Genomic DNA, 24,148 nt, shown 5'->3' with positions numbered 1-24,148 from the left:
TTCTATACTTTAATTATTTGTGTTTATACTTTTTAAAATTATTAAAAAATGAGTTTCAATTTTTTAAAGTTTTAGTCTCTCAAAATAAATACTATTTAAGAATATACGTTTAAATTAAAATACTACAAAAAAAAGTGTTTTATAAAGATTATTAAAAATAATTTTTTACGTTTTAAATATATTAAAATTTTTTATTATCATATATTTTTAAGACAAAAATTAACTAAATTCTTGGTATGTATCTAAAATCTAAATAGAAATTGAATTTACCATTGTTCCTTTACAAAAGACAGACACATACATTGACTACATGTCTACATGACATTCAACTTTGGCTGCATGTCCATCAATTCGTCACACCTTATTGCCTGAATACAGTCTTAATAATTAGATAACCCTAACTTGCTTCTAAACTCAGAAATCAAATACCACTTCTTTATTCATCTTCATCAAACTTTATGCTACTAAATCCTTCACAAATGACTCAATTTTACACAAGATTTTTTCTTTATTATTTTCAGTCATATTATCCAGATAAAAAATTTAGATATCATATATGAATATAATCATGGTTAAATTTTTATGAAAAATCTAATTATAATATTATAAAGAATTTAATTACTTTTTGATTCATTATTTTATTACAAAATAAAATAATATTAAAAAAATATAATTATAATACACGGTACGTGTAAATAGTCTAATAAAATTTAAACTGTAAAATAAATATATAATAATTAATTTATTAATTTTTTTTATTTATGTGTAGCAAGTCCATTATGTCTGTTCACATTCTAGTTTGTAACTTGAGAAGTGAACTGAGGGAAGGAATCTTTTTAATTATTTTTAATAATTAAAAAATTTTTATTATTAATTTTATAAGTGAGATTAAAAAAATATAAAAAAATTAAAAAATAAAAAATTATATTTTATTTTTTTAATATTTTGTAACAATTGAAAGGATCACTTTGTTGATGAGTAATAGCTCAAATGGTATAGTCTCTCCATACTCAATAAAGAGGTTGCGGGTTCGAGTCTCTTATCTTTGGTAAAAAAAAAAAAATTGAAAGGATCTCTTCCATGAGTAAGGACAATATTATGAAAAAGTATAGGATACCAACATATTACCTGCCAACTTTTATTTATAATTGTGTTTTATGGAACCGCAACATTATTTCAGCACTCACGGCAACAATTTCAAGTTCAGAGAACCAAGTCCTGCTATCGTTATAACGTTATTTTGTTTTTCCTTTTTCTCATTGTTTTCAACAGATCCAATTAAATATTTGCATTTAGTTATTTTTAGAAAGAATGTAATTTTAACACACTACTAATAGAAAACTGTGTAAAATATCATCGAATTAGAATTAAACCCTAATTAAAAATGTCAAATTATAGGTCATACATTTTGAACGTGAAGGTCAAAATCTTTCTACGCAGATAAGGCATACAAATTAAATCTAATTATTTAAAACAGTTTCTATAAGTAACGGAAGGGTTGTTTCAAGTTTCCATTTTTATGGAATTCTTTAGTATAAAAATGAGCAAGAGTTGAGAGTTGAGTGTTGAGTGTTGAATATTGACTAAAGAGTAACGTATTTTCTTCCGGGTTTGCAGAACTTGCACTGCATTGGTTGTGTCTGATTTTCACAGAAAGCGAGCATTTTTCAACCTCCATCAACAATGGAAGGTGGTCAACCGAGTGCTGACAAGACGGAGTTCACAGAATGCTGGCGGAGATCCATTCAATCACCATATATTATGCGCCTCGCTCTTTCTGCTGGCATTGGAGGCCTTCTCTTCGGTTATGATACAGGTTTTAATAACAGTAACTGTAACACCCCCTTCTTTCATTCCAACGATTCATAATTGTATCTTTTTCTTATAGGTGTCATTTCTGGCGCTTTGTTGTATATCCGTGATGATTTTGAACAAGTTGATAAGAAAACATGGCTCCAGGTATGCATGCATCTTCATCTTCTCATCCTTTTGTTCTTTTCAGGTTTAGACAGGATATCATATGGTTTTATAGTATTAAGCAAGTGGCAAGGATTCGAATTTTACTTTAGGCATGAAAAGCATCTATGGAATTCCGTCATTAGGAGGGAATCAGCCGGAATTCGCCATCGATTCCGGTGGTGGATACCCTGATTTCTCTTAATTGTTGATTGATCTAATGGGACAAGGCTTTGTTTATTGAAATACTTTGTTGTCATGTGTGTAATTATTGCTATAATTATCCATTGTTTTGGCAGGAAACTATTGTGAGCATGGCTGTTGCAGGAGCTATACTTGGTGCAGCATTTGGGGGGTGGATGAATGACAAGCTAGGCAGAAGGAAGACACTTTTAATGGCTGATGTCGTGTTCTTTCTCGGTGCAATAGTTATGGCTGCAGCTCCAGCTCCATGGGTTATCTTAATTGGGAGGATTTTGGTTGGTTTGGGAGTTGGCATGGCATCCATGACAGCTCCTCTGTACATATCTGAGGCCTCCCCTGCTAAGATCAGAGGAGCATTAGTCAGCATCAATTCTTTCTTAGTCACTGGTGGCCAATTCCTCTCTTACCTTATCAACTTGGCATTTACCAGGGTATGCAAAAACTGACAGTGATAGATAAAAAGGAACAGATTGAGTAGTTTGATTGATTTATGTTTTCTAATCGATCTTTCAATTTGATTTGTTTAAGGCTCCTGGAACATGGCGTTGGATGCTTGGTGTAGCAGGCGTTCCTGCTTTGGTTCAGTTCATATTGATGTTATCCCTCCCTGAGTCACCTAGATGGCTATATAGGCAGGTAAATACTAAGTATTGCCAAGCAAAAAAGTTTCCATGATGGTGAAGATCGAAATTTCCATGCATTAGTCTTGAATGATTCTTAATCTACTGAAATTTATGCTGTCTCTGACAAAATACTCACAGATATAGGTTTGTTTTTTCTTATGTTGAATAGCAAGGACAAGGCTAAGGTTTGATATCTGAATATCTGATACATAATTATGATGAAACTCAGATGTTTGTTAACTTCTTCCTGTGTATCTCATGAGCCACGAGTAGTCTCCTAAAAACCAATGCTGTGAAGGGTTTGCTAATAAATGCCCTTATTTTTTTTTTTAAATTTCAAATGCATATTTTCTCTCATTAGAAACCTTACCAAATCTTATGATTTAAACTAAAATTCCATAATTTTTAACATCTAGCTACTCTGTTGATGTCATGTGAGCTTATATAAGCATATAAAGTTGAAAAATTAATCCCAAATAATTTATTAATAATACATGAGAATGATCAACCATGTGAAGCAAGAATTCTGATTTCATACATCTGCTAACCCCAAAAGAATTTACATTGGTGCCAATTTCATGTATACTAATTTAGTTCTTTTTGGCAGAGTCAGGAAGACAAGGCAAAGCAGATTCTGTCGAAGATTCTTCTCCCCAACGAAGTCGAAGAGGAGATCAAGTTGATGCATGAATCCATCGAAACAGAGAAGGCAGAGGAAGGCTTGATTGGGCAAAACCTAGGACAGAAACTCAAGGGTGCATTGGCTAATGAAGTTATCCGAAGAGCACTCTACGCAGGCATCATAGTGCAAGTTACTCAGCAGTTTGTTGGCATTAACACTGTCATGTATTACAGCCCTACCATTGTTCAATTCGCTGGAATAGCCTCGAATTCTACGGCTCTTGCACTTTCTCTGGTTACTTCTGGTCTGAATGCGTTCGGCTCCATCTTGAGTATGCTCTTCGTTGATAGATTCGGAAGGAGAAAGTTGATGCTAGTCTCCATGATTGGCATTATAGTTTGCCTCGTAGCGTTGAGTGTTATATTCAACCTCGCAGCTCACCACTCTCCTACCATTAGTAACAAGGATACCCTCAGCTTCGGTGCAAACTCTACATGCCAGACTTACATAAAGACTCCGAATTTCTCCTCATGGAACTGCATGCAGTGTTTGCAAGCAGAATGTGCATTTTGTAGCAGCAGTAGTGGTGAAGTAAGTTCTACTAGCTTCCTGTTCTGTTTCATATAATAATATTAAAATTCTTTGTTCACCATTTAATGATGCACAAGTACTATACACAATCATATATGATTGGTACCATGGTAGTATATTTTCAAGAATCGTGTAACCTATTGTATGGTCATATCATGTATGCCTCATGCTTTCCATTGTGTTCCTCCATTCTAAAATATCTGTCACTTTGAGAATTTGGTATCTTGATATTATCTTATCAATTTTTTTAAGTCACAGATATTTTGAACGCGGAGAGTATATTACTTGAAAATCAGAAATTTCTCCTAATGATACATAGCTTGATTAAGCAAGACTTAATTCTATATCTTTTTATCTGTGATCCAGTTTCATCCTGGAGCATGCTTGGCATCATCAAAGAGTGTCAGGGGCGTGTGCCATGAGCATCATCGAGTATGGTTTTCACAGGGGTGTCCAAGCAGAATCGGGATCCTTGCAGTCGGACTCCTTGGATTGTACATATTGGCATACTCACCAGGAATGGGAACGGTGCCTTGGGTCCTGAACTCGGAGATATACCCATTGAGATTCAGAGGTCTGGGTGGAGGCATAGCTGCAGTTTTCAACTGGTGCTCTAATCTCATTGTGAGTGAGTCATTCTTGAGCATGACAAAGGCATTAGGCTCCTCTGGCACATTCCTCCTCTTTGCTGGATTCTCTTTTCTTGGGCTTTTGGCTATCTATATGTTAGTCCCTGAGACCAAAGGGCTTCAGTTTGAGGAGGTTGAGAAGTTGCTTCAGAAAGGGTTCAGACCTTTCCCATTTGACAAGAAAAAAGAGGATATCAAGGAGAAAGAGGATAACAAGGAGAAAGAGCTAAAACAGCAAGGAGTAGTTTGATGCTAATAGCTACTTGTCTCCTTTGCTAAACAACAAAGATAATTGGTTGGCTTTCTTTATCTTTGTGGATGAATTAGTTGGAGGTGAAAAAGCTGTTTATAAATGTCGTTGGGGAATTATAAAGTATCCGTAAATAAGAGGCTTAATTTTCCCGCAAGATCATGGTTTAGACCTTAATATAATACTTCTGTTGAAGAAAACTATTATTATAAGTGTGTGGTGTGTGAACAATTTTAAGTGGACAAGAAACCAAGTATAGTTTGTGAATAATATTATGAACAATTTCAGTTTTTTTTTTATATCTTTTTCTCCTCTTGGTGTCTTTTCCTTTTTCTTTTTGGTTGGTCTTGTAGTCACACCATTGTAGAATCCAAGTTGAAAGTAACTTTGAGTAAGATATTGCAAGATATGGTGGAGTAAGCTCTAAGTAGTGTAGTTGACGAGAAACTCAACAACCCAAGCTTTGTTGAGTTCCGGTAAGTCCCAGGAAACTTCAAATATTTAGATAAACCAAAGAAATCTCATTATCACTAAATAACTTCACTTTCTGATGATGCAAGCAATCAACCTAATAATTTATATAATATTCATACTTTTAAAGTGCATGAACTATACTGCAAACACCGACACTTGGTCATTCAAAACTCTGGATTTGAAAGTGCAACCCTCCAAACAAACATCGTGACAAAACATACCTGCTCTGCCAGCTAATTGGTGATTATTAAAAGGGACAATAAGATTTGAAAAGTTAAAAGAAAATAAAAAAACAAGATGTGAGATGCTGGATGAGGAAACTTTGTACAACAAAAAATGATGTAATCTTTGGTGGAATTGACTGCAAGGTGGGGCTCTAGGTGCAACTTGGAATCTCATATGGTAGAATACAGCGGTAGTGCCGCTTCGTTCACAAGGACAAGCCACCCGAGGGACCTACAGCATGATCACCACCCAAATTATTCATGAAAACACTAATAATCATGTCCCACTCTCGTCCTTAATCTTTCTTAACACCACCAAACATTTATCTTAAGTTGAAGATCTTTGCGGTAAGATAAGGTACGCAATCTAAATGGCCATTCAGAAGGAGGAAAAGGATAAAAGCTAACTCCAATATTACAAGGCCCATCTTGACTGAATCTATCAGATTCGCTCCTTTTAGGAAATTGATAATTAAGTGTTTTATAAGACTCTTGTCGTTTATGGAATAATTCTTTTGATTTTCTGTAGTATACTGATAATTGTTTGAATAATCACCACACCAACTTGGACCTTGCAGACAATTCTGAATTCTCAACAAGTTTCTGGGTTACCCTGCCTATGTCTTAAGATAAGTACATATTCCGTATTTTCACTCCCAACTTTCCAGCCAATCATAGTCCAAACCTTCAAGGCAAACAGCCATGAAATGAATAATTCCTGGGTATAAAAAAGCAGATACATTTGTTGACTTCGGATATGTTTACTTGGGCAGTTAAAATGAGTTGAAAATTTTCCATGGGTGAATGTCGTGTGTACTTTTTCACCTCATTTTTACCCTATAACTAAACATACCTTACAGAAGATTCTCTCGAATACCAGCTTCAGTCGAGAGTTACATCCAAAGTGTTAAACAGATAGAGTTCATCTAATAGCCTATAAATTAGGCAATACATTCAGCAACATCCAATATAAGAAACTCAAGCTCTGTTTAGAGTTTAGACCATAGGAGACTATGGACACTAATCACTAAACATTCCAGAGGTAATAGTGTAGTAAAAGGACCATACTTCCACTAAAAGCAGGAAAATTAACATACAATGATACAATCAGCAACCCTTTTCACAAAACAAGGGTCATTAAAAACAAAGAAAATTTAACAACCTAATTAAAAAAAAAAAAAAAATCCAAACACAACCAGATAGCTCCAGGGAAACGTAACAAATTGAACAAGGGAAAGCAAAATCCCAAACCTAGCTAAAATCCATGCATCTAAGGTGTCAGTCTATTATAACTCGCTAAACTGCTTCTAAATTCAATAGACATCGTTCAAACTATGTTGGACACACTGTACAAACAAGCAAAAACACTATATATACAATAACCAATTACATTGTATAATTAATTACCTCCCTAAGTAGTAGTAGTAATAACTCCACCTTAAGAACTTGAAGACGATGCTTCTTGTCTTGATTCTCTCAAATATCGAAGGAGTGTTTCAGCCTGCAAAGCCAGAAGCAAACATAAGCTTGAATACGAAAGAGGGTCATGTAAGATTTAAAAAGTAGAATAATAATAAATTAAATAGTAATGAGCAAGTTTTCAATCAAAATAGCACAATTTGCGGAGGATGGAAGACCTTCTCCTTGGTCAATTCCATTTCATATGTTGTGAATGACATGAATCACGTGAGCGTTATCAGGTCAATGCAAGCTAACTGACATTGAACACTTTTGCTAAACCGGCGTGTTTCAGTGATGCAGATATTATAATGAGAAAATATAAGCACAAGATTAAGAGTAATAAAGAGAAAGTAAAGAGGGAGACTCCAACTGACCTTGTGCTTAGCTCGAGCAGTACCGGACTGGGAAAGAGCAACGAGAGGAGGAATGGCGCCTTCCCTCACAAGAAACGCTCGGTTGATAGCACTCTCACTACACAGCTGAAGAAGCGTTAATACGGCGAACTCCTTTCCCTTCATCGAACCATCTTCGATCGCTTCAACCAGAGCAGCAATTCCACCTTCCTCCACGATTGCGTCTTTTCCTTCTTGAATAGCTGCTAGGCTGTTCAGCACTACCATAGCCTTCTCCGCCATGCCAGACCCCTGTTCCGCCACAAGCTCTACCAGAGGCCTCACCGCGCCGGCGCTCACTGCCCGCTCCTTGTTCTGCTTCACCGAGCACAGCTTGTACAGCGTCGTCAGCGCGTCCTTCTTCCCGCGGCTGGAGCCGTTCATCAGCAGCGACACCAGTGGCGGAATCGCGCCGGATGCGCCGATCGAGCTCTTGTTCTCCTCCACAAGCGCTAAGCTGAGAAGCGCACACGCTGCGTTCTGCTTCGAGGTTTCTGTTCCTGTCTTGAGCACGTAGATCAGCGACTTCACGGCGCCGGCATTGGTTATCGGCGTCTTGTTGTCCTCGTGGAGTGAGAGGTTCAGCAGCGCCGTCACCGCGTGCTCCTGCGTCATCGGATCGCTGCACCGAAGCAGCGGAACCAGAACCGGAACTGCGCCTGACTCGGCGATTAGGACTCTGTTATCGGCGCGATTCTTCGCTAAGAGGCGGAGCTTGGCGGCTGCCGATCGCTTTACGGCGATCGACGGCGACTGGAGGCCGTCGATGCAGAGCTTCACTGTTGGCTGAAGATCCTCCGGCGAGATGCTCTCGATGATCTCCGTGGAGAAATTCTCCCTCTGCAAGAACCCTACGCAAGGCTCTGGCTCCGTCTCCTGTTCCTGGTTACCTCCGTTGCCAGCGTCGTTGCTCTTCTGGACGTATTCCGGCGAAGGTAAGCATGCGAGGCGCTGGAGTTCACCGGAGATGTCACTGCTGCAGGCGGAGAAGTCACTGAAGGCGTGCGAGAGGTCAAGAAGTTCCTCATCGGGGACGGGTGAAGTAGGCTTGATGACGTTCCTGGAGGCGAGCTCGCCGAGGCGGAGGTCGACGACGGAGTCGGAGAGGTTCTCCGATAAGCACGTGGATTTCTCAGTAAAAGAGTAGCAACTGTTGCTGCTGTTATCGTCTTGAAAAAAGTTGGAGCGTATGGTTCGCATAGACCTCCCTATACGACGGTGCGTTTTGGGAGAAATCGCCGACACGGAGTGGTAGCTCCTCTCCAACGGAAAACGGTTAGTGTTGTTGGAGCCAGATTCCTCCAGCGAAACCATATTCTCAAACTGGAAAACCAAACAAGAAACACTAACGGTTATCGCGTATACCTTTAAAATGTTTCAGTTCATAGTAGCAAGTGAAGTGAAGAAGATTGTGCTTGGAGGAGGATTGAAGGAACAAGAGCAGAATAATTAAGTTGCCTTTTATTTATTTATTTTCCTTTTTTCTTTTTTTGTGAAATGAAGTTTTTAAATAGCTGGTTCTTGATGTGAGTGGGGTGGCTTTGGTATCAGGGGGAACGATAGCCTCACAGGGCGCTCAGATTTGTAGGGGTGACGGTCTGTCATGAGTTTGCTAGGGCCCACTATAATCGACGGTTCTGGTGAATCGAAGAGATGTCGGAAGGTGAACGAACCGTGGTGATGGGACTTAGATAATTTCAATTGGGGTTGTCAGCGTCGGCTTTAACCGTCGTCGTTTTGTGACCCCTTTCTACATTTTTTACTGTTCTACTCAACTTGATTTCAGGTCCACCAACAAAATTACTGAAAAGTCCTCGTCACTCTTCCAAGTTCCAACTCCACTTTACCCAGTTTTGATTTTTTAACCACTTTTCTGAAGATTCTGTGGTTGGAGCTGTACGAAAAGACTAAAACACAGTTGTCAAATCCCAGGAATGTACGCCACGTGTTGCCCTCGCCATATATTCGCCGTCGGATCTGTGTACCATTGGTTATTTTTGGCAAGTCAAATCGCTGTTTTCATTCATGACCTGTTACTATACCATATGTAGCTGGGCTTGGGCTTTTCCCTGGGCCTCCGATCTTTTGTTTCTTATTCTAAAAAAGTAAAAAGTAACACTCTGTGTCTGCACGTGCATGTTGGAGGGAACTATCGGCCCCTACGCAAAACCTTATGCACAGTAGTCTAATGGCCATTTTATTTATCTATTTAAATAAATATTAAAAATTTAAATTTAAATTTATATTTATTATAAAAAAAATGTTTAAAAACCAAAAAATTATATAATTTATAATTATTAATTAATTATTATTAATATTTTAATAATATAAAAAAATTTTATTAATTAAATATTAACTTAAATTTTAATAAAAATATTAATTTTTTATATTTTTTTATTATAATTAATTGATAAATAATATATTTTTTAATAAAAAATTATTTTTTAACGAATTAATCTTTAATTTATTAGAGTAAACAAAAATAGTAGGAAATGAAAAAGTTAACCTCGAAACCTACGAGCCAACAGTCAACCCAACCCCGGTAAAGTACAATTATGAAAAGGAAAATTAATGGGTTAGTACCTAAGTCAATATTTATTTAAAAGAATTTCAAAATGCAATCAAAGAATTAGGCATGCATGACCAAATATTTATTTATTGGATATCACTGTGCCTTTGTGTGCTGTGGAAAAAGCAATTTCTTTTACTACTTTAAGTTTGGTGGAGTAGCTTCTATATTCACATATCATTATCACTACTAGATAAAAATACATAATTATATAGTATACCACCCAAAAATATATGTACTATATTTCTTAATTTCATGTGATGTTGATGTTATAATATCAACATGATTAATAAATTATTTTTAACTATACAATCCATTATCTTGGTCAGTATGTATAATAAAAAAATTTCTAAGTCGTACTTTGGTTAGGATATATACTTTTAATCTGAAAGTAGACTAGGAACTTATTTAATTTCTGTCAAAGAGAACTAATTGATAAAAACTAATACTTGTGGTGACATAATTTATGTATATTTCTTTATTATTGTACGCAATTGTTTGATTCTGTTCTAGATAAACATATCTCAAAAGCAACCAATCAAAATGTGTAGTGTTTTTTATACCAATAACAACGTATAGTTTTGCCGGGTTCACTACTTAATTAATTAATTTGATTAATTATTTCTGCGTTAATGATTTTTGCACGTACCATTAATGTACACAACGTAACCACTAGATAGAAAATTATAGTTAATATTATTATTGTGTCTATCGTTGATGGAACGGATCTAGACTACAGATGATACAAATTAATTAAAATACTTGCAGTGCGTTCTTGGCATTATTATATATGTATGACTGCACATTAATAATTTAATTCTATTGTTATCTAATAATGCAGCATTATGAGTTGTCCACAACAAACCGTAGTCTGACATAGATTTAGACAAAATATATATCGGTTTCGTTCATATTTTGCAGGGAATGGTTTTATCTAATGCATGCAAAGTTCGATTGCCTTAATAGCAGACCAAGACCATTAAACTAATAATGAAGGAACAATATTAATATTGTTATATATTCTACATTTTCTTATATGAATATATAGAAGTTGGAAGTAGACATCCAAACAAGAGTTTAAATAATTTCACATTAGGTTATTATTATAGTGAAATAACTAATGAAGAAATAAATTTTGTTGCTTAAGAAAATACTGTTTGTCAAAAAGTCATTTTTTCTAAAAATATAAATTAATAAAAAAATATATAAATAATTATATTTCTAATACTATCCTACCTAAATTGAAGTAAAAGTATATATATGTTTGTAAGATTTTAAAAAGTAGTAGTATAATTTTTTTAACATGTTATATATTAAAATTTTCTATTTTTTCTTAAAAATTTGCTACTTGAAAGTTTATTTTAAGAAGTGTTCTTAAGAAATTTAGTATCTAAATTAAAGTTATGAAATTATAATTTAAACAAGTAATTTGCAAACTGAATGTTTAATTAAGACGGAGATCTATATGTAGAAGATATAATTTATGTGTTTGTTTTTATCAGCTTAATAAGTTTCTAGAAAAAATAGTATCATGATATGAATTATGATACTAGAGTTTCTATAACTATAAATACAGAGTTCAATCTTTGTTAAAAAAAACGAATTTCAGTATAAAAAATATAAAAAATAAAAATTTATGAAAAAATTCACGTAAATTTCAAAAGTAAAAAAATTTGTATATAAAAATATTAAAAATATAATTATTTATAGTCTTCTCTTATTAGCTTAAATTAAAAAAAATAATATCATAACAATCTTTACTTATTATAATTAATGTGATTTATTATATATTTTTGTCATCATATAGTTATATATTCAAGGGGTAAACACTTATAATAGTTGACCAACATCTAATGGAAACGATTAATTAAGCTTAATTTTGATAGTTGATTGATATGTATACTTCCAAGAAAAAAAATCCTATGTATTATATATTTGTCTTAGATATATTTAAAACTTCATTATTAAGAGAGTTTATTATGAGTTGAACTACGAGCGTTGTTGTTCATGATAACGCGCATTTGACCTAAAAATATCGCTTATTAGGTACCTAATGATGAAATCATTAGAATTAAGGAAATGTGAATTAAAGTGTTTGATAGAGAAATTAGTTATTGCTTGAGTCTTGAGACACGCAAGGAAGCAAGATCACAAAGAGTGCGATATAGAGTAAGATCATTTCAATGTTTATGAGGCTAATGATGATGGTTGCGAACCCTTAAGCTTATCATCGTCGCACTTTAGTAAATGCGATACATAATTAACAAACTTGTAACAAAGTAAGAAAAGCAACCTAAGAATACGATGCTTATTGGTGTGCTCATCACTACTCACTAGTCACTACATTCGTGCAATGTTTCATTCACCTAGATTTTTTTTTTTGGGCAGAATTATTATGTCTTGAATGTTCCATTTGTATAATTAAATTTTGAATGTGAAATGTGTATTACTCCCATCCTTGTTTTAAATCCTGTCTTTTAGTAAGAACATTAAAATGGCCAGATTTTACCTCTAAAATTAAATCCGTTTAAATGTTGGGCTAAACAGGTTGAGTCCGATTAATCCAAAAAATAATGGATTATAAATGGGTGACCTATTTAGTTTTTTTTTACATTTTTATAAGAAAAGTTATATTTTTAGCCGATATTTCTTCCAATTCGATCCGAAAATTCGACCTATCAACTAAAAAAATATTTTTTTTAAAAGTTTTTAACCCAAAACTGGTATTTTTTGTCAAAATATTTTTCAAAAAATAAAATAAAAGAATAAACAGGCCGACCCGTTTAACCTATTGGACTGACCATAAACGTTACGAGCTAAAAAATTGTAGCCCACGAATAAAGCTGGCTTAAACATACCAGCCTATTTAATCCGCATACTTAAGAGTCTGGACTTAAATGGATCGAGCTAACCCATTTGATAACCCTAATCTTTAAGGCCGTATATATATGTAAATTATCTTTAGAAAATTATACGTATAATCCATTCAACTAATCCTTAAACACAGTTATTTGGCCAACTGATGAATTATAAAAAGAGAAAATAAAGAAAATTTTTATTAGTTAATTAATATTAGTTAAATTTTTTTAACTATAAAAAATCTCATTCTTGGAAGGATTTATTTAAAGAGTATAATCTAAGATTTAAAGTTAAGAATTTATTGTTTAAAGTCTAGAATTTAAAATAAAAATTAAGTTAAAAAAATTAACTAATATTGATAAAAAAATTGATTTTCTATAATTACTCTTTTAAAAAATAATCCTTTTGTTTGTAGCTAGTTCAACTCATGACAAATTATATGAATCATATACCGTAAAATCTTAAACCTAAGGCATCAAATTAAAAGCTAGCGTAGCCGTTAATTAATACATAGAATTTTATAGAGCTTACATTGTGTGTTCTATTTTCTTTCTCTCGTTTTCTTCGAATACGTACGATTCCATTAAATTTTCTAACAAAACAAAATATATGTCAAACCACTTTACATATAGACCTTTTGAAATTAATCAAAGTTGGGAGCACAATAATATATATGGAGGTTGTTAAATGATGCAACATATATAATTCGTGATAATGAATAATGGGCCATTTGAAATGGACAATGAAGCTTTGTTCACCTCAAACTACACTATTATATATTGTTGGTGTTCATCACAAAATTAATTAATGACCCTACTACAAATATGTAAGCTAGTAATAATTGAAAATTTTCTTCTTATAAGAATCCACGTGGGGGCAGCATATCCAAGACCAAGAGTTTCATATCATATGTTACAAATCCAAAGCATATATATATCCAATAAGTTGAAGACTCTTCTAGCTTTTTGGATTTATTTTTTTATTTTTTTTTCCTACTATTATTTTCCCCATTCTTTTTGTCACTTTATCTACTTTCGGTTTTTGTAGCCTTTCCAAATTTTAATTCATCTGCCTCTTCTTTTGTGATATCCGTGTAGCATGCATAACACGACTCGACTCTTTTTTTTTTTTTTCTTTTATCTTTCCCAATTAATATTAAACTAATGAAAACGATTACATATAATATAATATCAAGCAAAGTAAGCATGAAAAGTAAGTAATAGTTTGTGTAAAATATTATTCTTAGTTCTAACTTCTAAGTTAAATATTCATAGTAACTGATTAACCGAACCTGAAGTCGCAGGTTATAGCTATATTTTACGTAAAATTTAAGGAAGATTCCGTACGACTAATTATTAACCTGCATCATCTGCATGTGGGTTCAAAACAACATAGAGTAGTTTGCAGTGCTGTCCTTCTTTCTTAGCATGCTTTTCATTCTTCACTTCTCACCGACACTCTAAACTATAACACAAAAAATAGGCATGTAAAACTGTAAAATAAAAGTAAAAAATAATAACAAAATAAAAGTAAAAAATAATAACAATAATAAAGTCTTATTCTACTAGTTAAAATCAATTACATAATTCAAACGATACTTGTATCATATCATGTTTACAGTAAAATTGTTGACTTATAAATTTTCTTGGATCAAGATAAAAATAAAAAAATCAAAGGCATAAAATAAAAAAATAAAAAAACTTAGATTGAATACTAAAAATAAATAATAAAATAAATTAAATCACTATTAAATTGTAATTTTTATATTATATAAATTTATTATTTTAATTTAAAAATAATTATTTTTTATTTTGTCGCTTTATAATTTTTCCATTTAAAAAACTTGATTCGGATAGAGATTTGATGGCTGGGTGGAAAGTTGAAAGGAAGAGTTATAAGAAAAGTCCAAAAGAAGAGGCGCATCAGCATGAATCCATAACCCATAAGGAGCAGTCCCATAGAGTATGGGCCTAGCTAGTTCTTCACTATGACTTAGGCTACAATAGAATCGTATTAATAAAAACAACTTGAGTGGGCCAAACTTCATTTTAAACTTTTATTTATAGCGTCAGAATATTTACTTTTATAAAAATACTATCTACATATTTAAAATTAGTTATTATTACATTTTTATATTTATGTGTATAAATACTAAAATATATGTTATTTAATTTATTTTTTATATATAAATAGTATGATTGTTAATAAGAATTTTATTAACTTGTGTCTTAATAACATAAGTTAAACATATTATAAAAAAATATTTTATAAAAATTATTGTAAAAATTAATTTGTTTTACGTTTTTAATGTATTGAATAATAAAAAACATTTAAAAAATGTATTATTATATTTTTATTAAATATGGCCTACTAGTTAAATCCTATTAATAAAATGATGTATGCTAAAACGATCTAAATTTTTATGTCTCCAATTGTATGTACTAAAAGAAATGATGATAAATATAGTGGTTGCAGGGATTATGACATTTGAATATGGATGATGGAGCAATGAGGAAGTATGATGATCATAGTTTGATATAGGGACAGGTGGAGACATAGGCCTATTTTATGGCCTTAAAATGGAACACGAATCACCACATGTCCAATTCAAATAGCAGTGTTTGGTTTTGCTTCTTTTCTTTGGTGGTCAACAACGCACCGGTGACTGATTTTCTTGTAACTCTAAATTCATACTATATTGTAGGTTTAATTTCTAGGCATGCCAACTCTTCAAGTCACTCACTATTATGACTTCTTATGCTGCCAACTACTTTGACCTTATCTCTTCTTATGAAAGCATTTCATTATTGTAATAATGATTCTCTCTCTGCTCACCCCCGTCAACTTCTCATACCAATTGTTCATAACCTAATATTATAGTACAAGTCTAAACACACCAAGTCTCAATTTAAAAATTGGCTTTCATTGCCTATCAACCTCCTCATAAGAGATCAGATTCCACAAAGACTCTATCTTAAAAAAGTCAAGCTTAAAGAATAATTGGCAGATAACACTAATTCAAATGAGTAATTGTCTTTAAAATCTCTCAACCTATTTCTATGAGTCATATCTGAACTATTCTAAGATAAATGGATGGTTATCCACTTTTTTAAGGTGGAACTACTCCAACAGTGATTATTTGTTCACCACTATAAATACACTGACACCCCTCAAGTATCTCTAAGTTTCAATACTCTCTAAGCCTACTTACTCCTTTGCTGACTTAGACATCGAAGTGTCTTTGCAGGTACCAACCCCCATTCCTTCATACACACAAGTCGAACGGCGGTTCCCAGACGTAAACCAAATCGTAGGCCGCTTCATCTTGGTGTTGGGGCCAATCTTGCAAGCCCAGTCCATTAATCTCCAGTTACCTACCGTAACATTGGCGCCGTTGCCGAGGACCTGGAGATAAACTCATGATGACAGACGACTTAAATGAGGATGGAAACACATCGTTCGATTCTGAGCAAGAGAATCAAGACGTTGGTAACAATGATAGAGCCATAGTCACTCACCAAGGGGCGACTAATCAGCACAGAGAAGGCACTTCAGTGAACCCAAAGAAAAACTCTTCTGAGGGGCGCAAATCAAGAAAGGAGGGACAACCCCATGCAGCTAACTTCATGGGATTGTTTCATGGCCACCAGGAACGGCTGGAACAACTTGAGCAAGAATTAGAGTGGCAGCGAAAGGTAGAGAGAAACTTGAGAAGTGAGATCGAGTGATGAAAAGAGCTTGAAGAAAAGCTCTTGAGACTAGAATCCACTCTTCGAGGTCGAAATTCTCGCAATGACCGAGAAGACTCTCCCTTAGGGGAGAGGACCCATTCAGTGAGGACATAATGAGGGCAAAAATTCTCAGAAACTTTAAAAATCTCGATATGGACCTCTACGATGGGACTACCGATCCAAAGCATCACTTGAGCAATTTTAAAAGTCGGATGTACCTAGTCGACGCCTCTGATGTTACTCATTGTAAAGCATTCCCGACAACTCTAACGAAGGCAACGATGAAGTGGTTCGATAGCCTCCCCCCCAGATCGATCACCAGCTTCGACGACCTCTCGCATAAGTTTCTTATGTGATTTTCGATCCAGAAGGATAAAGTAAAGCATGCACCAAGTCTCCTAGGAGTAAAACATGAGGTAGGAGAACCTTTGAGGGACTACATAAAAAGGTTCAACAAAGCATGCTTAGAAATCCAAGACCTGCCCACGGAGGCAGTGATTATGGGCCTAGAAAATTGACTCTGAAAAGGTCCCTTCTCCCAGTCCATCTCAAAAAGGCACCCGACTTCTTTGAGTGATGTACAAGAAAGAGATGAGAAGTACATCAACATGGAAGAAAATGCTAGGCTGCGTGAGCCAAGCTAGCGACCTGGGCACTCTCACTCCTCAAAGAAAAAGGAGAGAGAGCCCAAGAAAAAAGAGGAAGTCAATCTTGAAAGGCCCAAGAGATATCACTCCTATACTCCTTTACGAGTTTTCCTAATTGATGTCTATAGAAAAATTTGTCATACTGAAAGGCTACCTCCCCCTAGACTGATCAAAAACAAAAAAGGGAAAAGTCGTGGCGAATACTGTGAGTACCATAAGCTATATGGTCACTCAACAAATGAATGTTATGACCTAAAGAATGTGATAGAAAAGCTGGCCAGAGAAGGTCGGCTTGATAGATATCTCATGAAAAGGTCGGACCATCATGGCAAGATAAAGAGATGAGGAGGACCGAAGAAACCCACCACAGCAGACCCGGAAGAGACACATACATATGATCCCAGGAGGGTTTGTTGGAGGTGGTCTCACAAAGTCATCTTGCAAAAGGCACCTAAAGGAAGTCTACCAGGTCAGGGGCGAAGTCCCCGACCTCCCAACCATATCTTTCACTACAAAAGATGGGCAAGGCATCATTCCTGCACATGATGATCCGGTAGTGATAACCATGATCCCTGCCAATGCCCATCTACACAGAACCCTGGTGGATCAGGGGAGTTCGATCGACATCCTATTCAAACCAGCATTTGATAAGCTGGGACTAGATGAAAAGGAGTTAAGAGCTTACCCTGATACCTTGTACGGGATGGAAGACACACCAATAAAGCCACTATGATTCATACTCTTACACACAACTTTTGGAAAGGGGATGAGATCCAAGACTCTGAGCATCGACTTCATAGTCGTCGATGTGGGTTCGGCCTACAATGCTCTAATAGGCAAAACGACCCTCAATCGGCTCGGAGCAGTGGTGTCTACCCTCCATCTCTGTATGAAGTTCCCAACTCCAGAGGGAATAGCAACCATCAGGGGAGATCAGAAGCTAGCAAGGAAATGCTACAATGAAAGCCTGAATCTGAGAGGAAAAGGCAAGGAGGTTCACACAATTGAGCTCGGAGGAGTCTGAGCTAAAGAATAATTACGACCACAGCTCGGGAGAAAAACTGAAGAAGTACAGGTAGGGAAGGAGGAAGGAAAGAAAACTAACATAGGAGCCAACCTAAAAGAAGATTTGAATCAGAAGCTTATAAAGCTTCTACAAGAGAATTCCGACCTCTTCGCCTGGAAAGCCTCCGACATGCCCGAAATAGATCCCGAGCTCATGTCGCATAAATTGTCAGTGTACCCCGGATCGCGACCTGTACAACAAAGAAGACGAAAGCTCGAACCTGAACAAGCTCAAGTGGTGGAAGAACAAATACAAGCCCTCCTAGAAGCTGGCTTCGTCAAAGAGGCCAAATACCCGGCTTGGTTGGCAAATGTAGTGCTAGTCAAGAAGCAAAACGACAAGTGGAGGATGTGCGTCGACTACACCAACCTAAACAAGGCGTGCCCAAAAGTAGGGGTGTTCAAAACCGATCCGAACAGAACAAAACCGACCAACCGAACCAAAAAAACCAAAAACCGAATAAATCGAAAATCGAAAAAACCAAAAAATGGCATTTTGCAGTTTTTTGCGGTTCGGTTCGGTTTTCAGTTCGTTCAGTGAAAATCCTAACCGAACCAAACTGAACCGGTTCACTTAAAAACCCTAATATATAAAGCCCCCTCCTTCAAGCAGATAACCTAGCTAGCCGGCGCCAGAACTCCTCCTCCCACCCTCCTCTCTGCATCTGACTCACCGGACAGCACCGTCAAGGCGGCCCTTCCGCATCGCGCTCCCTCTTCTCGGCGCGGTCCTTTCTCTGCCTCCTTTCCTCGTCGCGCTTCCTTCTCGTCGTCGGACACTAACCCTCAGTTAGAGAGCGAGCCCAGACCCAGGTTGCTGATTGCAGCGTCGTAATCGTCCTCCACTACTCTGCCATACGTCTCAGTCCAGTCCAGGAGTGTCGTCGTCCTTCTCAGTCTAGTCTCATCCCCTCCGTAGCAGTCGCCGACCCACCGTGTCTCACTGTCCAGCATCTCCGTCTTCTTTAGTAGGACTTTTTTAATTCTAATAATTTTGGGTTTCAGCTTGTGTTTATGATTCTGAATTTTTATTTCTATTTTGATGATTCTGTGATTCAAATTCTGTGTTTAGGGTTCTGATTTTTTATTGTATTTTCAAAATCTGTTATAATTATGCAGTTATGGGACTTGGTGTTAAACCTCTTTTATTGTTGATTTGTTTTTTTATTGATTATTATTCGCTATTGACTTCTAACTATGGGTCGAGGTACTTCTGTATTACAGGTGAAGCGTTTGCCGACAGAAGCGATTTGATGAAAGATGAAACAATAACATGGTCATCATCTTTGCCTTAAAGGTCCCCAAGAAAAAGATGTGGTCTTACTCTCTCACGGTAATATTTTAGACAGAATTGTCAAGTTAAGGAGATCGATCAAACAGTGGAATGTCGTCCAACAAGCCAAGCTAAGCTGATGTTATATTATGGTTTGCAGATTGAAATGCAGGCCAAGTTGGAATGATTTTGCAGGTGTCTATCTCACAATTTATAAGCTTTCATTACCATCAATATCATAAAGAATACACGAGCCCACTTACTTATAAAATATTCCTTGTTGATATTGCAAGTGTCTATTTCAGAATTTATTTAATGCTTAGTGTCTAACTATATATATGGAATATAAAAACAGAATGATTATCACACATGAATGATAGAGTATTTTAAATTGATCGAAAATATATGTTCAGTTCTAATTATGTATATATGGATTAAAATATTATTAGAAATAATTAATATCAAAGTAAGTTACATATGTTTTTGCAAGTTATCCTTGTAAGTATTGAGTATTTATTGTTGATTTTTTGGAAATGTTATTGATTATTTGTTGAACCTATTTTATTTTGTTGTTCTGCTGCTTCTGTTAAACTTTTATATGATTCTTTGTTTTCAATATTGATTTTTAATGCATATATCCTCGAACTTCAGGTATATCTCCTGGTTTATCTGCAACTCTGGCCGACTCTCATGGTATCTCAGATAGTCATGAATGTTGCAACTGACTGGATTTGTTTGAATTTTTGCTTCTGTTGACTAATTTATGTTCTATGTTCAGTATATCTTGAAATTGTTAATTGTTGTTGATTGTTGTATTTGTTTATGCAGTTTGTTGTATTTGGGGGTTTTAGCTTACGAATGTGTATTATTTCTAATTGTTAGGGTTTTCGGTTCTGATTGTCAAAGAAGGTATGTTTTTTAGTGTTAAGGTTCTAGGTTCTAATTGTTGTATTTGGGGTTTTAGCTTATGAATGTGTATATTTATTTGATTAGGGAAATTGCTTCTGATTGTTCAATGTATTTGTTTAGGGAAATTGGTTCTGTGGTTCACTGTTCAATGTATTTGTTTAGGAAAATTGTTTCTGATTGTTCAATGTATTTGTTTAGGAAAATTCCTTTCTTATTGTTTAAAAATCTGCAGAAATTTACAGGATACAAAAACAAAAAATAGCATATAAATAGTCATGAAAGAGATTTTGTGTTATGATGATGGATTGATGCTGTGCTAGTTCCTCATGGTAGTTTTTTTTAATTGATTGAAAAACCGAACAAACCGAACCAAACCAAACCAAATTTAATTGGTTTGGTTTGGTTCGGATGGTCTTAATAAAAAAACCGAACCAAACCGAACCGTATATTAATTAAACAATTGGATCGGATGACTTTTCTCTAAAAAATCGAATCAAATCGCACCGCGAACACCCCTACCCAAAAGACCCATACCACTCCCAAATATCGATACCCTAGTAGACTCCAGCTCGGGATATCAATACTTGTCATTTATAGATGCCTACTCGGGGTATAATCAAATCCCAATGTACAAATCAGTTGAAGAAAAAACATCTTTCATCACGCCAAGAGCAAATTATTGCTACGTGGTTATGCCTTTTGGGTCGAAAAATGCAGGAGCCACACATCAAAGGCTGATGAATAAGGTGTTCGCACCTCACCTTTGGAAGCTAATGGAAGTATACGTAGATGACATGCTAGTAAAAACCAAGGATGAGGCCGACCTCCTGACCGACCTCTCGCAAGTCTTTGACACCATAAGGGCGCATGGGATGAGACTGAATCCTGCAAAGTGCACTTTTGCAGTAGAGGCTCAGAAATTTCTAGGATTCATGCTAACACAAAGTGGGATTGAAGCTAACCCCGACAAGTGTAGAGCAGTCATAGAAATGAAAAGCCCGATTTGCATAAGGGAGGTCCAACAGTTGAACAACCGATTTGCAGCCCTCTCCAGGTTTTTGGCAGAATCAGCGTTAAGATCCCTATCACTTTTCTCTCTACTAAGGAAAAGATGCCAGTTCGAATGGACTCTTGAATGTGAAGAAGCATTCCAAGAGTTCAAAAGATTTTTAAGCCAACCTCTAATTCTGACCCGACCTAAAATCGGGGAGAAAATCGTCCTGTACTTATCCGTAGCCGACAAAGGTGTAGCATCAGCTCTAATACGAGAAGATGAGATCGAGCAGGATCTAATATATTTCACCAGAAAAGTTCTACAAGGCCCCGAGTTATGGTACCAAAAAATTCGAGAAGTTTGTGTATGCCTTAATAGTGGCCTCTCGAAGACTACGACCTTATTTTCAAGTTCACACAATAAGAGTTCGAACGAACCAGCCCATGAAGCGAATCCTTCAGAAAATAGATATTGCGGGCAGAATGGTTCAATGGGCCATAGAGCTCTCTGAGTTCGACCTAAAATACAAAATACGAACTGCAATTAAAGCTCATTGCCTTACCGACTTCGTAGCAGAGTATGCAGGAGACCTAGTGGAAGCCTCCACAGCATGGGAGCTTTACATGGACGGCTCTTCCAACAAAGTCGGAAGCGGTACATGCATAATATTGGTCAACCAAGAGGGAACTCAAATAGAAGTTTCCCGCAAATTTGAATTCCCAGCTTCTAACAACCAGGCAGAGTATGAAGCCTTGATCGATGGGCTAAAACTAGCAGAAGAAATCGGTGCAACCAAAGTACTGGTATTCAGCGACTCTCAGGTGGTGACCTCCCAAATAAATAGAGAGTATCAGTCTAAAGACCCCATTATGAAGAGGTACTTAAACAAAACCTTGGTGTATCTTAGGCGATTTACAGAGGCCAAGGTCAAACACATAATTCGGAATCTCAACAGTAGAGCAGACGCCCTTTCAAAGTTAGCAAGTACCAAGCCCGGAGGGAATAATAGAAGCCTGGTCCAAGAAACTCTCCAAGAACCCTCTGTCACAAAACAGAGGGTAGACAGGATGTCCTTGAAATATCCATATTGGACCTGGATGGATGAACCCACTAATCGAATATATGAAATTCAACATCCTACCCAAAGAGAAAAAAGAGGCCAAGAAAATTCGGAGGAAAGCACAAAACTACACTTTGGTGAAAAATATCCTCTATGAAAGAGGAATATCCACACCATTATTAAAGTGCATCCCGACCTCAAGGATGACAGAGGTCTTAGAAGAGGTGCATAATAGAATTTGCGGAAATTATCTCGGAGCAAGGTCTTTGGCTAGGAAAGTCATACGAGCCGGGTTCTACATGCCCACCTTGCAGAAAGATGCCATCAAATTCGTAAAGAAATGTCAGCCATACCAAATGTATGCAAACTTCCACGTTACTCCCCCTGAGGAGTTCATTAGCATAACTTCTCCATGACCTTTTGCAAAATGGGGGTTGGACTTATTAAGGCCCTTCCCCCAAGCCCCTAGACAAGTGAAATACCTAATAGTGGGAGTAGACTACTTCACGAAGTGGATCGAAGTAGAACCATTAGCCACCATCATAGTCTAGAGAAGTCAAAAGTTCCTTTACAAGAACATTATCACAAGGTATGGAGTTTCCCACTCCATCACCACTGATAATAGAACTCAATTCACCGACTCTACCTTCAGAAACTTAGTAGCCAGTATGAGGATCAAGCATCAGTTCACCTCGGTAGAACACCCACAAACAAATGGGTAAGCCGAGGCAGCTAACAAGGTTATACTGGCTGGGTTTAAGAAAAGGTTGTAAGATGCAAAGGGAGCCTGCGCCGAGGAACTCCCTCAGGTATTATAGGCATATCGGACTACACCTCAGTCTGCCACAAGAGAAACACCCTTCCGACTTACTTATGGCATAGAAGCCATGATACTAGTAAAAATCAATGAGCAAAGTCTAAGGGTGAGCTTCTACGACGAAGTTGGCAACATACAGGGGCACAAAGAAGAGCTTGAACTACTCCCTGAAGTCCGAGAACAAGCCCAGATAAGGGAAGCAGTGTTGAAACAAAGGATGACAAACAGATACAACAAGAAACTCATTCGAAGAAGCTTCGCCCCAGACAACTTGATCTTGATCAGAAATGATATCAGTGTTAACAAGTCGGGGGAGGGAAAGCTCGCTGCTAATTGGAAAGGGCCATATAAGATTAGTGATGTCTTAGGAAAGGGGTACTACAAGGTAACTGACTTAGACAGTACCGAGCTACTAAGATCGTGGCATGCTTGTAATATGAAAAGGTACTATAGCTAAAAGTGAACTCCACTCCTTGGTGTACTCTTTTTCCCGATTTCATGGTATTTTCCAAAAAAAAAGGGTTTTTCTGAAGGGAGTTTTAACGAGGTATCAAAGTGGAGGCTAAGGGGCAATAATTTTTAAACCCCTTAATAGCAAAAGGTACCTTCATCAATAAATAAATATCTTTTTACTACATCTATTTACAAATTCCATTAGTTGTTATCATTTTCCTACGAAATGCGCTGACTTAAGCTCGAAAAAGAGTAAAAATCCCATGACCGACCTAAGTGGTTGGCAGGATGAAACGACGAGGTAGAAGTCGGTGTAAAGAGGTTATAACAGCCGATCATGGTAAC

At 36.1% G+C, this 24,148-nt stretch overlaps 2 protein-coding genes and 2 long non-coding RNA genes across 4 annotated transcripts; 2 read left to right on the top strand and 2 right to left on the bottom strand.

Annotated features, from left to right (window-relative positions):
• The first annotated feature begins 1,205 nt into the window (after positions 1 to 1,205).
• LOC112796015 (inositol transporter 4) lies at positions 1,206 to 5,174 on the top strand. Its single transcript, XM_025838253.3, has 6 exons — positions 1,206 to 1,816; positions 1,889 to 1,959; positions 2,256 to 2,591; positions 2,689 to 2,796; positions 3,391 to 3,996; positions 4,363 to 5,174. The coding sequence occupies exons 1-6, from the start codon at positions 1,684 to 1,686 to the stop codon at positions 4,873 to 4,875; spliced, it is 1,767 nt and encodes a 588-aa protein (XP_025694038.1). The 5' UTR covers positions 1,206 to 1,683; the 3' UTR covers positions 4,876 to 5,174.
• A 201-nt stretch (positions 5,175 to 5,375) lies between these two features.
• LOC140184383 (uncharacterized) lies at positions 5,376 to 6,542 on the bottom strand. The gene is made up of 2 exons (XR_011880883.1): positions 6,427 to 6,542; positions 5,376 to 6,291 (listed from the first exon to the last, which is right to left on the bottom strand). It is a non-coding gene; the product is annotated as an uncharacterized lncRNA (long non-coding RNA).
• Positions 6,543 to 6,622: 80 nt separating this feature from the next.
• LOC112796016 (uncharacterized) lies at positions 6,623 to 9,377 on the bottom strand. The gene is made up of 2 exons (XM_025838255.3): positions 7,409 to 9,377; positions 6,623 to 7,074 (listed from the first exon to the last, which is right to left on the bottom strand). Exons 1-2 carry the CDS (start codon positions 8,738 to 8,740, stop codon positions 7,012 to 7,014), a joined length of 1,395 nt encoding a protein of 464 aa, XP_025694040.1. The 5' UTR covers positions 8,741 to 9,377; the 3' UTR covers positions 6,623 to 7,011.
• Positions 9,378 to 18,912: 9,535 nt separating this feature from the next.
• Positions 18,913 to 20,646, top strand: LOC112796014 (uncharacterized). Its single transcript, XR_011880882.1, has 4 exons — positions 18,913 to 19,265; positions 19,522 to 19,630; positions 19,731 to 19,765; positions 20,222 to 20,646. It is a non-coding gene; the product is annotated as an uncharacterized lncRNA (long non-coding RNA).
• Positions 20,647 to 24,148: the final 3,502 nt, after the last annotated feature.

Source organism: Arachis hypogaea, chromosome 4 (assembly GCF_003086295.3).
Source record: "Arachis hypogaea cultivar Tifrunner chromosome 4, arahy.Tifrunner.gnm2.J5K5, whole genome shotgun sequence".
Taxonomy (NCBI): domain Eukaryota; kingdom Viridiplantae; phylum Streptophyta; class Magnoliopsida; order Fabales; family Fabaceae; genus Arachis; species Arachis hypogaea.
Note: the sequence above shows the minus strand (reverse complement) of the source record. Positions and strands in the feature narration are given on the sequence as shown.

Bases quoted from the DNA above. Each gene is read 5' to 3' on its own strand.
- LOC112796016 (XM_025838255.3), bottom strand. From the start codon at position 8,740: ATGGTTTCGCTGGAGGAATCTGGCTCCAACAACACTAACCGTTTTCCG. The intron at 7,075-7,408 runs GTCAGTTGGAGT...CTGGCTTTGCAG, and splicing joins CTGCTCGAGCTAAGCACAAG to GCTGAAACACTCCTTCGATA.
- LOC112796015 (XM_025838253.3), top strand. From the start codon at position 1,684: ATGGAAGGTGGTCAACCGAGTGCTGACAAGACGGAGTTCACAGAATGC. The intron at 1,817-1,888 runs GTTTTAATAACA...TTTTTCTTATAG, and splicing joins TCTCTTCGGTTATGATACAG to GTGTCATTTCTGGCGCTTTG. The intron at 1,960-2,255 runs GTATGCATGCAT...TTGTTTTGGCAG, and splicing joins ATAAGAAAACATGGCTCCAG to GAAACTATTGTGAGCATGGC.